We start from the raw sequence: 14,364 nt of genomic DNA on the forward strand, positions 1-14,364 counted from the left end.
TTTAATAGGCCTGGGGTGTCGGAGTCCAACGTGACTGCCGTGCGGACTCTCGCACCCCTTCCCCCTCTCCCACTTTGTCTTTACTTTGCGGGATAAAGTGCGTTCGAATCGCCGAGCGAATAAACCGCGTTGGATGACACAATACGTCTGGACCGCGTGGGCCGAAATCGCCGAGCGAACTGGTAAACCGCGTTGGATGGCACAATACGTCTCGATCGCGTGGGCCGAACGGGCATTTTGAGAGTCGGTGTTAGAGATGCCCTTAGCTCCATCAAATATGGCATAGCCTTGTAATTTAGCAATGCAATTGGGGCTCATTCCAAACAGAACACATCAACCTAGCAGTCCATGACGATCAAAGGTAAAACAAGCAATGGCCTCTCCCAGCAGCAACAAGTTAACAACAAGCAATATTGATAAATAATCTACAATGTATTGCATTTTCAACGTAAACACGGTAGCATACAAACAAGTTAACTCCACCGATCAATATACATTAGCAACACTAGGCTATTAACGACTTTTTATGATCGTACCATACCAAAAAAAAGGCAATTGACCGGCCCCACACATTCGAATTCGAAGAAGATGGCGCAAAGATACAAAGCCATGGATTTTCATACCAAGCAAGTTCCTCATATAATTAAACATAGTATTGTTAAGTAACTTAACACAGTACATCTCATATCACCCTCCTTGCATGAAGTTTACAACACTTGAACACAGTAATCTCCCTACTACACCGATCTAACAAGTAGGCAGGAACACACACCATTTAACTAATTATAGCCCAAGATTAAAATATGAAGAAAAAGCATGCATGTTAAAACCAACATCACCACCCTAATTGAAGAACGCGCGCGAGACCATACAACATAACCCTAAATTAAAACTAAGGCGGGGAGACGTAATTCATCAGTGACATCCACACCTTCATGCATGCATAACCCAATGCATCCCCTACGGTCACAGCTCTCATTCCCTGACGATCACATCACATTCCCCGACGAGGAAGAGCTGAAGCCGGACAAGAACTCCGTCGGCCACCCGCCACCGCCACCGCTCCCGGGCCAGTACTGCTCGTGCGCTCCGACAAAGCCGCCTCCAGCGCCGCCGGCGCCCGCGCCGTGCTCCTCCATCTTGATCGACGCCAGCTGCGCGAGCAGCCCCGATGCAACGCCTCTCGGGAACCCGTCGGCCAGCTGTGAGCCGATGTCGCCGTCGGCGAAGTGGTACCCGTGCAGCCCTTGCTGCAGGAACTGCGGCGGCAGGAACGGCAGGTTGTGGTGTTGGTGATGGCTGTGGCTGTGGTACCCCTCCAGAGACGCCTCCAGTGCAGCTGCCGCGGGGAGGCCGCCTAGGTGGTGCGGCAGCGCCTGCATGCTGGCGATGACGTCGGCCGCGGTCGCCGCGGCGGCGCTCGTGGTGGTCGAGGTGGAGGTGGTGGAAGAGGACGACGTGGCGGCTGTGACGGCACCGCCACCGCCCTGGCCCTGGCCCTGGCGCGATGACTTCTTGCTGGAGCGCTTGGTGTTGCGGCGGCAACCGCCGCCGACGGGGACGTTGCGGAGCGCGCCGCCCCGCGTCCAGTAGCGGCGGCACGCCTTGCAGAAGTGGCGCGGCTGCGAGAGCGAGTAGTTATTGAAGTAGCAAAACTTGGTGTTGGCCGAGTCGCAGCGCGGGCACCGGAGCGTGCCGGGCTCCGGCAGCGGCACGCGGGCCATCCGGGCGCGCTCCGTCATCGACACTGACGGACGCGGTGGCTGCTCACCCGGGTTACCCTGCTGTCCCGACACAACCAGCTGCAGCGAGGCCGAAGCTGATCCGGCTACCGCTGGCGCGCTTGCCGCAGTGTTGCCGGGCACGTCCGGCAGCGGCGCCAGCTGGCCGGACGACGGAGGGATCAGCTGGTGGTGCTGGTGTTCGCTGCCGCCACCTCCTCCCATGAAACACTGAAGAGGCTGCTGCTGCTGCATCTGCACGATCGAATTAGAGGCCGCCGGATACATTATTTATGACCGAATTAACTTTAAAGCATGGTATATTCAAGAACATGCTTAGAATGATGTCATAACGTTCTTAAAAGCAAGCCCGCAAAAGTGTGATCAAATAAGAAAACTTTAAATCAATCAATAAGCACGGATCAGGGAGGAAAACAACTAGCTAGTGAAATGATCCAATTCAATTGATTGTGCTGATGTACGTGGGTGCGTTGAAACAAATTCGTTGAAGAAGAGAGAGAGAGGACCAGCTAGATAATTACCTGGTTCCAACTTGGAGGGTCGAGGAAGATCGGGAAGGAGGAGAAAACCATGGTGAGATGTGATGAGGAGTTATCCCCTTGTTCCTCTCTACTTTGTGAGAGAGTTTGAAGCTGAGAAGACGAGTGAAAGAAGAAGAGAGGAGGGGCAAAACCAAACCACACCTTTTGCTCCCCTTGCAAGTGCTCTCCCTTTATAATTTATGTGGCCTTTCTTAGCAGCTAAGGGAGAATGAGCCAGTACCCGGAAACTCTGCAAACCAGACAGAGATCTAAAGAGAGAGTGACACCAAGCTCAGCTATAGCTAGTGGGGATGGATGTCATGGGTCATGAGAGGGGGTGGCAACTAAAGGTGATTGGCCAAACCCTAACAGTAGGAGCAAGCTAGCTTAGTGCCAGAGGAGAGATGCCATGCTAAGGAAACATCCTGCACAGCAATGGAGGGGGAGGGGAGGAGATGATGTGTACTGTGTGAGACCGATGAGAGTGAATTGAAGGTCCCTCTTCATGCTTGCGCCATGTATTTATACACCCCCGGAGGCCAGAAAAGAAGAGCTGATCAAAGCTGCCCGCCGGCCTTCTTGGCCTGGTGTTTGCTAGCTAAGTGTGGGCCCCACATGTATTCCGAGCTGCTGGTAGAATCAGATTCGCCTGTGGGATTGTACGGATGTTTGTACTGTGCACATGGGTATATGCATGTTGGTGAGACGGGACAGGTTTGGTTTGACGTGACCATGGTGTGCCGCTTTAATCATGGGTTTGGATTACTTAATTTAGAGTGCAGATAAGATGCTTAATGCAATCACTCTAGAGAATCAAGATGGTATCACAATGCACAACTACTTGGGGCCTCTTCGATTCGCCTAGTTACAGGAAGTTGGCATGTATTCCTAAGATCATCTATAACCGGATTAGCAAATCCGACTACTCAAATGTTTAAGGATCTGTCAAAAACATTGTTTAGACATGTCTTAGAAAAATATTTACAATCACATATCGTAATTTAAAATATCAGATACATGTAAAGACGTGCATGATGATCATCATGTCTGTATCCGTATTGACCCAGTAGGGTATCAATGTACATGAATGGGATGAATTTGATACAATGAGAATTGATCCACCTACGTAATTAATAGAGAAGTTTGTTCCTATCCGACGGCGCGGGCTGGTCGGCGTCGAGCTGGCACGGTGAGGTGGGGCTAAAATTTGGGTCGAAGAGAAAGAACATCTCCTTTTCGGGTGGCTGCAGATGAGACCGCTATTGAATGGAGCGAGTGTCCGGTCGTTCGGGCGTCCTAATATCGTCTCTATATTTATTCCGATTTGAAGGGTGTTGGTCAGTCCGGCGTATAGGGACCAAATGAGGGGTTTGGTTGAGTCAACTTTTTTTAATTAAACATTGACTGAACGGGCGTTTCAGACCTTTAGGGTGGAAGTATGGTTCTCGCGGTAGATGCTCTTAATCCTATAGGAGTATAAAATCACAAGAATTAGCATCACTAAATGTTTGATTCACCACGGAAAAAACAATAGAGATAAAGCAAAAGGTTTGAGTAAATTGCACAAGGACTTAGGAAAACCCTGAAGAGTTATTATTGACCTAGAAACGTTAGGCGCACTTTGCTGAGCCGTCGATGTTGCTGGATTTTTATATTTTTTTTACTTGTCTCTTTTAAAATATAAGATGTATTGGTATTTTGAAAAGCCAAACCTCTTTAAGTTTGACCACATTTGTATGAAAATATACCAATATCCATAATATTAAAATGTATTTTGTATTTATCATGAATAAACTAATACACCTTATATTTTGGAACAAAGTGAGTATTTGGTTTTGTTAGTGGGCGGATGATGGAGTGTGTTTTCTTTCTTATTCATATAATGTGGTGTTTTCATGGATATTTCGTGTTGCGATTTTATGTTGTATGCTATTCAATTCATATTTATGTAGCGAAATTTTCTGCGTCGATGGCTACAAGTTGTATATTGGTGTTGCAGTATCACATGTTGACAATTCTTTTTTCTAGATGATGAGAGAATGCATAGGATTGATATGCTTTTATAGTCCGGTTCCTTCCAATTGATTTGAAAGATTGTTAACCCAATCAAAACCATGTGCCGGTAGAATGAGAGAGCTTTAAAATAAGAGAGCAGAGTGAATTAAAAAAACTGACTGAAAGATTGTTGATCCGGTCAAAATCGATGATCCCATTTCAAGTTGGCGACCTCAACTGAATGAGAGCCTCCAATCCTATGAAGCTTAATGCTAGAATGAATTAAGAGAATTGAATGAGAGATTGTTGACCCACTCAAAATTTATGACCCAATTTTAAATTTATGACCTAAATTGAAAAAGAGGCCTTCAATCCTAGCGAGTTTAGTGATATAGTATACTTGAAGAGCCCATTGATGAACCCGTTTATAAATAAATGGCACTATAATAAACCATAAAGTTTAGCACTACAACAAACCATAAGTTTAATTTTTATCTTCTTTGCGAGGAAATACTACTACTCTTTTTTTAACTCAGTACAGACGCAAGCGCTTATATATATGCGCATACACTCACCGCTATGAACGCACACACGTACATCCTATTCTTATGAACACCTTTGAGAGACTGAGCCGACATATCATCTTGAGATTTATGAAGTCACCGTAGATGCCTCGTCGTCAAGGTTAACGTCTCCTCCCATGAAATGCACATCACTCAAATCTTGAAATAAATCTAGGAATTATGCGAGCACGAGGACTTGAACCCTGATAAGATGGAAATAGAGATGTCCCCCTCAAGTCAGAGGCTGTGCGGTTTTTTCTACCCCCTCAAGTCGGTTTTTTCTACCCCCTCAAGTCTCTAAAACATTCCATATAAGTTTACGGAGGGAGTAACATATACGAGAAGGTAGTGGAAAATATACCAGAAGGATTGCTTAAGGGAAACGTTTTACGCCCACGCACCGGCCGAAACTTTGGCCAGTTGCTCAGTTGCCACGCGATGGAGCCCCATCGTACGTCCCGCACATCACTCGGGTCCACCTTATCTTCTCATGTTTTCCTCTTCCTCCCGACCCCCCCCCCCCTTTCTCTTTCAGCCTAACGCGTTGGTGGCCGTGCTCCTTGTTTTCCTCCTCCGGATTTTGCCGCCGGCTAGCCCCAATCCAGTGCAAGTCCCTACCTCCAACCTTAGCGCCCTCGCCCACTTCTTCCTCTACCCCCGACTACAAGTTCTCTTCGTCCCGGTGAGCTGTAGTTAGAAGCGGTTGCACACATGCTGGAACCACCCACCGGAGAAGCTACAAGCACGTCGACACGACCTCCTCCCCCACCTCTGCAACGGGCATGGTCGGCGAAGTTTCGTCCATGGTTGGAGCCGCGTCCATGGCCGACGATGCAATTTGATACATGCTTCAACCGGCATCGAAATTTGTTACAACCAGCATCGCATTCTGCTACCACATGCGTCACATTTTGCTTCAACCCACATGGCGTCGTAATTTTTGCTACAAGCAGCATTTCATTTTGCTACAACCGGCGAAATGGTGAGCTAAAACGAGCAGCACGACGAGGTGCGGTCGCTCAGCGGCGAGATGATTTTGTGCTGGAACCATCTTGCAAAGATTCTACAACTACATACCGGAGTTGGTACAACCAGCTTGCAAAGATGCTACAACCGTCATCATATTTTGCTACATCCATCAAGGCTGAACTGCGCCCGTGATGGTGATGATGGCTTTTTGCTACAACCATCGTAGGTTTTTGCTACGTCCGGCAAAAACTTTTGTTACATCCGTTCATTTTAGATGCAAATGCCACTACCTGCAACGGCGAGCTACTACGACTGATGGATGACATTGACTTTTCTGCTGCAACCATTGTCTCCGTTTTGCTACGACCGGCAATGAAAAATGCTACAACAGACAGTTCTATTTCCTGGAACCAGTCAATCATCGGCGAGGCGGAGCTGCATCCATGGCATGTGCGGGCGGTGAGCTCCGGATTCATCCATGGCGAGCACGGACGGCAAAGCTACATCCATAGCGAGTGCGAGCGGCTGAGCTGCATCCATGGCGAGCGCGGCGTCGGAGTTGCATCCATGGACAACCGGCGAGTGCAAGACCTCTGGGGAGAGCGGGCGGCCGGCGAGCGCGGATCTCCGACGGGGATGACAAGGAAGCAGGCACCGGCGAGAAGAAGAAGACTGTCGCAAGGAAGGAGAAGACTGCAATGGCTTAATCATGCGGTTAGACAGTTTTGATTTGATGCAATTGTTAGCTTTGATTAGGTCACATGTATATATGACGGACGTGGCTCCCGGCATTGGACGGTCTGAGCGCGACCAGTCGAACCGTTACGGTCCGCCAGCGCAGATCAGTCTGCATTGCCTAAAGCGTTATCTATTTTTATGCTCATTATATTTTTATTTTTTTGAAATGCATACCCTTAAGTCTGATAAATTAAAAAGATAAAAAAGACTTCTCTAATTAATTAACGAAAATCCAAGCAAAAAACCGTTACAACTTGCCCATATCAGGGCACCTGCAACACACACCGTGACCCCGAGAACACGCATCGAGTGAGCTGCCGGCTCCGTCGCCTGAGCGATCCAAAGTCGACACCCTACAACTAAAACTGGAGCCGCCGGCTCCATCATCCGAGCAACCCGAAGCCGACACCTTACAACCAAACCTGAAGCCGCCACTTCGGTATTCACATCGACCCCAAGGGTGCGCACCAGATGAACCATTGTATTTTGAAGTATATGTCTTTTTGAAGAACTAACAGTCAAACTTGGTCATCTTTGACTAATTAGAAACAATTTAGATTTTCTTTGTAAAATATGCATGTTAGAAGTTCTCTTCCAAGTTCTCGGGGTCGGCATGCATGACAACCATCGCTGCCTCATCTGCGCGTGTACCCGTGATTTGCTTCTCCGCTTCCAAATGCTCTTTTAGATCCTTGCTTACTGCATGCACCATGGCTTTCAGCCGCGGTTATTTGGAGGATGGGGTGGTGATTTGGATGGAAGGTGTGGCGCACACGGTCGGGGCATGTGGAATGGAGGAGGAGGGGTTGGGAGAGATCGGGTACTGGGGAGGTGTGGATTACCTCACTAGATGGAGGAGGCCGAGCAGCAGGAAGGAGCGTTGCCAACGAGGAGGCGGTGCTCGAAGCAAGCAGTCAGGGTTCAAACTATAGGAAAGGAATGAGGAAAAGGGGAAATGTAGATTTTGATTGGTACTGGGGGCTGAAGGAGGTAGATATTTCTACGGTAGCCCAAAATTTCTGGTTGATGGAGCCCCGTGTGTGATGAGCTTGAACGTGCAAATTATTTACAACAGTTTGCGATATCTATACATCACAAATGAAGCCTGTGCAGTACCCCGTGTGTGATGAGTTTGAAGGTGCAAATTATTAAGAATAGTTTGCGATATCTACGCATCACAAATGAATCCTACGCTATACCCCGTGTGTGATAAGCTTGAACTTGCAATATTTTGATTGGTACCGGGGGTGAGGCAGGTAGATATTTCTGCAGTAGCCCAAAATTTTCGTTCGGTGCAGCGAAAAACTAGCACGAAATGTATCATTAAAACAGTCCATTATTCAGTATGTGGGGATATGGCGGCAAATTTTGGTCCAAATTACCCTGGTTACAATGGTCATCCACGTCGTCACATAATTTAACATCAATTGCTAATTTGGGTACTACACAAAAGAGCCTACACCACAACCCAATCGAGCAATAAAACAGAGTGGTTGGCCTTAACATTACTTTAAAAAAAATTAATTTGCCTCCTGATGCTCCTAGATCTCTGTTGCATCCTCCATGACCAGCTTGTGCTCGACGACCTCCAGGGGAAGGGGTTCCATGGCATCCATCGCCACATAGTCCGCAAGCATCTCATAGTCTGAGTCCACCATCTCTTTGGAAAAGGCCACCACGAGCCGGGTGTGGGCGGCCGCAGTATGTGCATTAACGACCTCCATCTCGTCTAGGGATGTTGCCAACGAATGGACAGCTGTCCGAGCGCTCTCGGCGATTGACAACTCTTCGGACGTAGGTTGCCGACCGGTGTCAGAGAAGGGCGCTGCCATTTGCGCGGTGACCGACACGCGCAAGCGGTGGACTGTAGCCGATGAGGCTTCCGTCATAAGCCATATATATGAGGATTGTCCCAAGATATTTTATACATCATCACACACGTTTCATGATCATGAATTGTTGGCGACATACTTGATTTTTATACTCCTTTGTAATGAAAAATGAGGTTACACTTGCAACTGAAGGTGTTTGGATTGCAATAACATGTATCTGCAGTGAACATGCAACTATAGGAGTGTGTGTTAAATATGGAATTGTTCACAGTTACTTAGGCCTTTTTAGACATTTCAAAAGTTTTTTAGACATTTTATGTGCATAATTCACATATGAGTTGTAGTTAAGCACATGCTAGCTAGAGGCACCTTGATGGGTTGAAGATCATATATGTGTCACTGTATATATGTTTTGGTCCCATGCAACAGATGGAAATGAATTTCATACCTCTCGGTATTTTGGCCCGTCCATAGACATTGAGAATCCATGTGTTCAAGTTCCAGCAAATCCAAAATATCGTGAGAAGTTCATGAAACTTTGCATGGTGTCATGTCGTGGCTCATGTGTGTTCTGGTAAAAAAAACCCAATTTGGGACAAGTTTTGGCACAAACCTCTTACGAACTGAAGATTCTCAGAAGAAGCCATGTGGTTCCGGTTGGGAACGTTCTCCTTTTTTGTGTGAAACAACATCCGTTGTCTCTTCTCACCTTTAATTTATTTCTAGAGTCACCATATAGAAACATGATTGTCGTGCTAAACTAGAAATTTTTCAGGGTTCATTTGGCCTTTTTAATACATTAATTGAGTTTTCTAGGCATTTAATGTGCATAATTCAAATTTCAACCACAATCACAAGGTCAAGCACATGAAAATAGGTTGAAAATCGTATATGTTTCTATGGATGTGAAAGGACGTGGATGTCGCCTAGAGGAGGGGTGAATAGGCGGTTTAAAATAATCATGGTTTAGGCTTGAACAAATGCGGAATAAAACTAACGTTTAATTTGTCAAGCACAAAATCTAAAACAACTAGGCTCACCTATGTGCACCAACAACTTATGCTAAGCAATATAAAACACTAAGTGATAGCAAGATATATGACTACAAACAATATGACTATCACAAAGTAAAGTGCATAAGTAAAGGGTTCGGGTAAGAGATAACCGAGGCATGAGGAGATGACGATGTATCCAGAAGTTCACACCCTTGTGGATGCTAATCTCCGTTTGGAGCGGTGTGGAGGCACAATGCTCCCAAAGATGCCACTAAGGCCACCGTAATCTCCTCACGCCCTCGCACAATGCAAGATGTCGTGATTCCACTAAGGGACCCTTGTGGGCGGTCACCGAACCCATACAAACAAGGTTGGGGCAATCTCCACAACTTAATTGGAGGCTCCCAACAACACCACGAAGCTTCACCACAATGGCATATGGCTTCGAGGTGACCACAAATGCTGAAGGCAATCTCCACAACTTAATTAGAGACCCTGACGCTTGCCCAGAGCTTTACACCACAATGATTGAGCTCCGAGGCACCACCAAGCTTCTAGGATGCCAAAGCATCCACGAAGAGAAGTCTCTAGGGGTACTAATTACCCAAGGGTATTATGCTTCTCAACTTCTCACTTCCACGTATCACCGTGGAGATCTCAAACCGATGCAACTAATGCAATGGCAAGAACAGATGAAGTGGTCAAGTCCCTCACACTCAAATCCCTCCACAAGAACAAAAGCTATGGAGAAATATGAGAGGAAGAACAAGGATCTCACAAAGAACTCCAAGAACAAGATCCAAGGGGTTCCCCTCACATAGAGGATAAAGTGATTGGTGGAGATGTGGGTCTAGATCTCCTCTCTCTTTTCCCTCAAGAACTAGCAAGAATCATTAGAGGGATTGAGAGTTAGCAAGCTCTAACAAGGTCAACAATGGGGGAAGAACACGAGCTCAACGGATGGATACTATCCAATGGGGAAGAAGACCCCCTTAATATAGTGGGGGAAAGAATCTGACTGTTACCCCCACTCACAGCCCGAGCGGAGCGGTACTACCGCTGCTAGGAGCGGTGCTGCCGCATGGTAGGTTCACCAACTAGGGTAGTAAATGGTTACTACCGTGCCTACGACTCCTGAGGCAAAAGGCTGCGCAAAAAGTCCGACGGAGTGGTAGTAAAAAACTACTACCGCCTAGAGAGAGGTACTACCGCCCAGAGAGCGGTAGTAAAAAACTACTACCGCTCCAAGAGCGGTACTAGAGTTGGCCTCTGAAACTACCATAACTTTCGCATACGAGCTCTGAATCGAGCAAACTCAAGCTTGTTGGATTCAGGACGACGACAAGAGCAAGTGAAGGTGTTTGTATTGCAATACGCCCTCTGTCACGGTTTAGAAGGCATGCATGGAAATTCTCTAGGACCTAGGTGGTTATTGATTGGCTGTAAAATAAGTTAAAAATAGCATTCACAGTACGCATGCATATAGACGTAGTACAACGGAGCACTAGTTAGCTGCTAGGAGTAAATGCAACGCGCCTTAAACCTTGTCTATTGTGAAAATGCACGATCTAAACCGTGACGGAGGTAGTACATTTATCTGCAATGAACATGCAAATATAGGAGTGTGTGTTATGCATGGAATTGTTCACACTTACTTAGGCCTTTTTTAACATTTAAAGAGTTTTTAGACATTTCATGTGCATAATTCATATATGAATTGTAGTTAAGCACATGCTAGCTAGAGGCACCTGGATGGGTTGAAAATCATATATGTGTCCCTAGATACATGTTTTGGTCCCATGCAACATATGGAAAAGAATTTCAAACCTCTCGGTATTTTGGCTGGGCCATAGACATTGAGAATCCATGTGTTTCAAATTCTAGTAATCCAAAATATCGCGAGAAATTCATGAAACTTTGCATGGTGTGATGCCATGGCTCATGTGTGTTATGGTAAAAAATCCCAATTTGGGACGAGTTTTGGCACAAACCTATTACAAACTGAAGATTCTCACAAGAAGCCATGTGGTTCCGATTGGGAATCTTCTCCTTTTTTGTGTGATACAACATCCGTTGTGTCTTCTCACCTTTAATTTATTTCTAGAGTCACCATATAGCAACATGATTGTCGTGCTAAATTAGAAATTTTTCAGGGTTCGTTTTGCCTTTTTAATACATTAATTGAGTTTTCTAGGCATTTAATGTGCATAATTAAAATTTAAACTACAATCACAAGGTCAAGAACATGAAAATAGGTTGAAAAATCGTATACGTTTCGATGTATGTGAAAGGACGTGGATGTCTCCAAGAGTGGGGGTGGATAGGTGCTTTAAAATAATTATGGTTTAGGCGTGAACAAATGCAGAATAAAACTAACGTTTAATTTGTCAAGCAAAAAACTAAAACAACCAGGCTCACCTATGTGCACCAACAACTTATGCTAAGCAATATAAACAACTAAGTGATAGCAAGATATATGACAAAAAACAATATGGCTATCACAAAGTAAGCATAAGTAAAGGGTTTGGGTAAGTGATAACCGAGGCACGCGGAGACGATGATGTATCCCGAAGTTCACACCCTTGTGGATGCTAATCTCCGTTTGGAGCGGTGTGGATGCAGAATGCTCCCCAAGATGCCACTAAGGCCACCGTAATCTCCTCACGCCCTCGCACAATGCAAGATGTCGTGATTCCACTAAGGGACCCTTGAGGGAGGTCACCAAACCCATACAAACAAGGTTGGGGCAATCTCCACAACTTAATTGGAGGCTCCCAACAACACCACGAAGCTTCACCACAATGGCATATGGCTTCGAGGTGACCACAAATGCTCGAGGCAATCTCCACAACTTAATTGGAGACGTCGACGCTTGCCCAGATCTTTACACCACAATGATTGATCTCCAAGGCACCACCAAGCTTCTAGGATGCCAAAGCATCAACGAAGAACAATCTCTAGGGGTACCAAGTGCCCAAGAGTAACAAGCTTCTCAACTTCTCACTTACACGTATCACCGTGGAGAACTCAAACCGATGCAACTAATGCAATGGGAAGAAAATGCGAAGTGGTCAAGTCCCTCACACTCAAATCCCTCCACAACAACAAAAGCTATGGAGAAATATGAGAGGAAGAACAAGGAGCTCACAAAGAACTCGAAAGAACAAGATCCAAGGGGTTCCCCTCACATCGAGGAGAAAGTGATTGGTGGAGATGTGAATCTAGATCTCCTCTCTGTTTTCCCTCAAGAACTAGCAAGAATCATTGGAGGGATTGAGAGTTAGCAAGCTCTAAGAAGGTCAACAATGGGGGAAGAACGCGAGATCAACGAATGGATACCATCCAATGGGGAAGAAGACCCCCTTAATATAGTGGGGGAAAGAATATGACCGTTACCCCCACTCACAGCCCGAGCAGAGCGGTACTACCGCAGCTAGGAGCGGTACTAGCGCACAGTAGGTTCACCAACCACGGTAGTAAAAAGTTACTACCGTTCCTACCACTGCTAAGGCAAAAGGATGCGCAAAAATTCCAAAGGAGCGGTAGTAAAAAACTAATACCACCTAGAGAGCGGTACTACCGCCCAGAGAACGGTATTAAAAAACTACTACCACTCCAAGAGCGGTACTACCGGTGATGACTGAAACTGCCATAACTTTCGCATACGAGCTCCAAATCGAGCAAACTCAAGCTTGTTGGATTCAGGATGACAAGAGCTATCCAAACAGCAACCTCTTAAGAACATGCAGTTGTGAAAATGCTAATGATATAAAGATGTGATTACTCTATGAATGAAGAACCGGCAAAAATTTCCAACATCGAAAACATCATAGAAGATGCATATGGACTCCGTTTGCGATGAACTTGAGCTTGTCATGAAGATGACCATAAGCTCTAAAACTCACAAAGAGAAACACCAAACAAGAAGCAATAACTATGATGCAAGGATGCACACGGTTTGAGCTCTCAATGAACGATATGATTGAGCTAGTCACTTGAGAGCCCCTGCTTGACAGTACGACAATGATCCTAAAATAGAAAACCTATCAAGGGCAAACCTATACCTTGCACCTAGTCCTCTTAAGCTAGATGATGATGATCTTGGCTTCCTCAAGATGGACCACCTTTCTTGATTGTGTTGGTTTGATGAAGACTAGTTGATTGCTCCCCCATACTCACTATGGATGAGCCACTCTTCAGCACATCTCCACAAGTCCATTGCCACCACAATGGACGACAAGCTTCAAGCATGATATCTTCGTGATGCTCCACTTGAACTTGCACACCACAATCTTGATGACGATCACCACTTGACGACATCCTTCACAAGTTGCATGAGATCATGCTCTTGATGCAAACCCATGGAGACACACCTAACCTCACATAGAACTCTCACAAATACCATGGGTTAGTACACAAAAGCGTTATGGATAATGCTTACCATACCATGGGATCACTTGATCCCTCTTGGTACATCTTGTACACTTTGTGTGTTGATAATCCTGATTTACTCTTTGCTTAGTCTTGATCAACCTTCTATCTTTATGACCAATCTTTGGATAATACGTTGAATACCTCCTTGGTCATCATATAAACTCCTTGAAACCAACAGATGGACTTCAAGAAGTGCCTATGGACAAATCCTTCGAATATAACTTAAGGCAACCATTAGTCCATAGGGATTTTCATCAATTACCAAAACCACATACGGAGAAATATTCTCTAACAGGATGCATGTTTAGGTCCCATGCAAGAAATGGGAATGAATTTCAAACATCCTAGCATCTTCGAACAGCCGCAAACAATGGAAAACTTGGTTTTTAAATTCGTGCAAATACAAACCTCGTCAGAAATTCATGGAACTTGGGCATGGTGTCATGACCTTTCCCTGTTGTTTGTTGTGGTAAAAAAAAGTTCCCAATTTGGGACAAGTTTTTGGCACAAGCCTGTTCCAAACCGAAGATTCTCACAAGAAAGCCATGTGATTCCAATAGGGAACATTCACCTTT

At 45.7% G+C, this 14,364-nt stretch overlaps 1 protein-coding gene across 1 annotated transcript; it reads right to left on the reverse strand.

The window, feature by feature from the left end:
* Window positions 1–614: 614 nt before the first annotated feature.
* Window positions 615–2,763, reverse strand: LOC123395518 (dof zinc finger protein DOF5.1-like). Its single transcript, XM_045090518.1, has 2 exons — window positions 2,264–2,763; window positions 615–1,976 (listed from the first exon to the last, which is right to left on the reverse strand). The coding sequence occupies exons 1-2, from the start codon at window positions 2,312–2,314 to the stop codon at window positions 990–992; spliced, it is 1,038 nt and encodes a 345-aa protein (XP_044946453.1). The 5' UTR covers window positions 2,315–2,763; the 3' UTR covers window positions 615–989.
* Window positions 2,764–14,364: the final 11,601 nt, after the last annotated feature.

The sequence above is a fragment of the Hordeum vulgare genome, chromosome 5H (assembly GCF_904849725.1).
Source record: "Hordeum vulgare subsp. vulgare chromosome 5H, MorexV3_pseudomolecules_assembly, whole genome shotgun sequence".
Lineage (NCBI taxonomy): Eukaryota > Viridiplantae > Streptophyta > Magnoliopsida > Poales > Poaceae > Hordeum > Hordeum vulgare.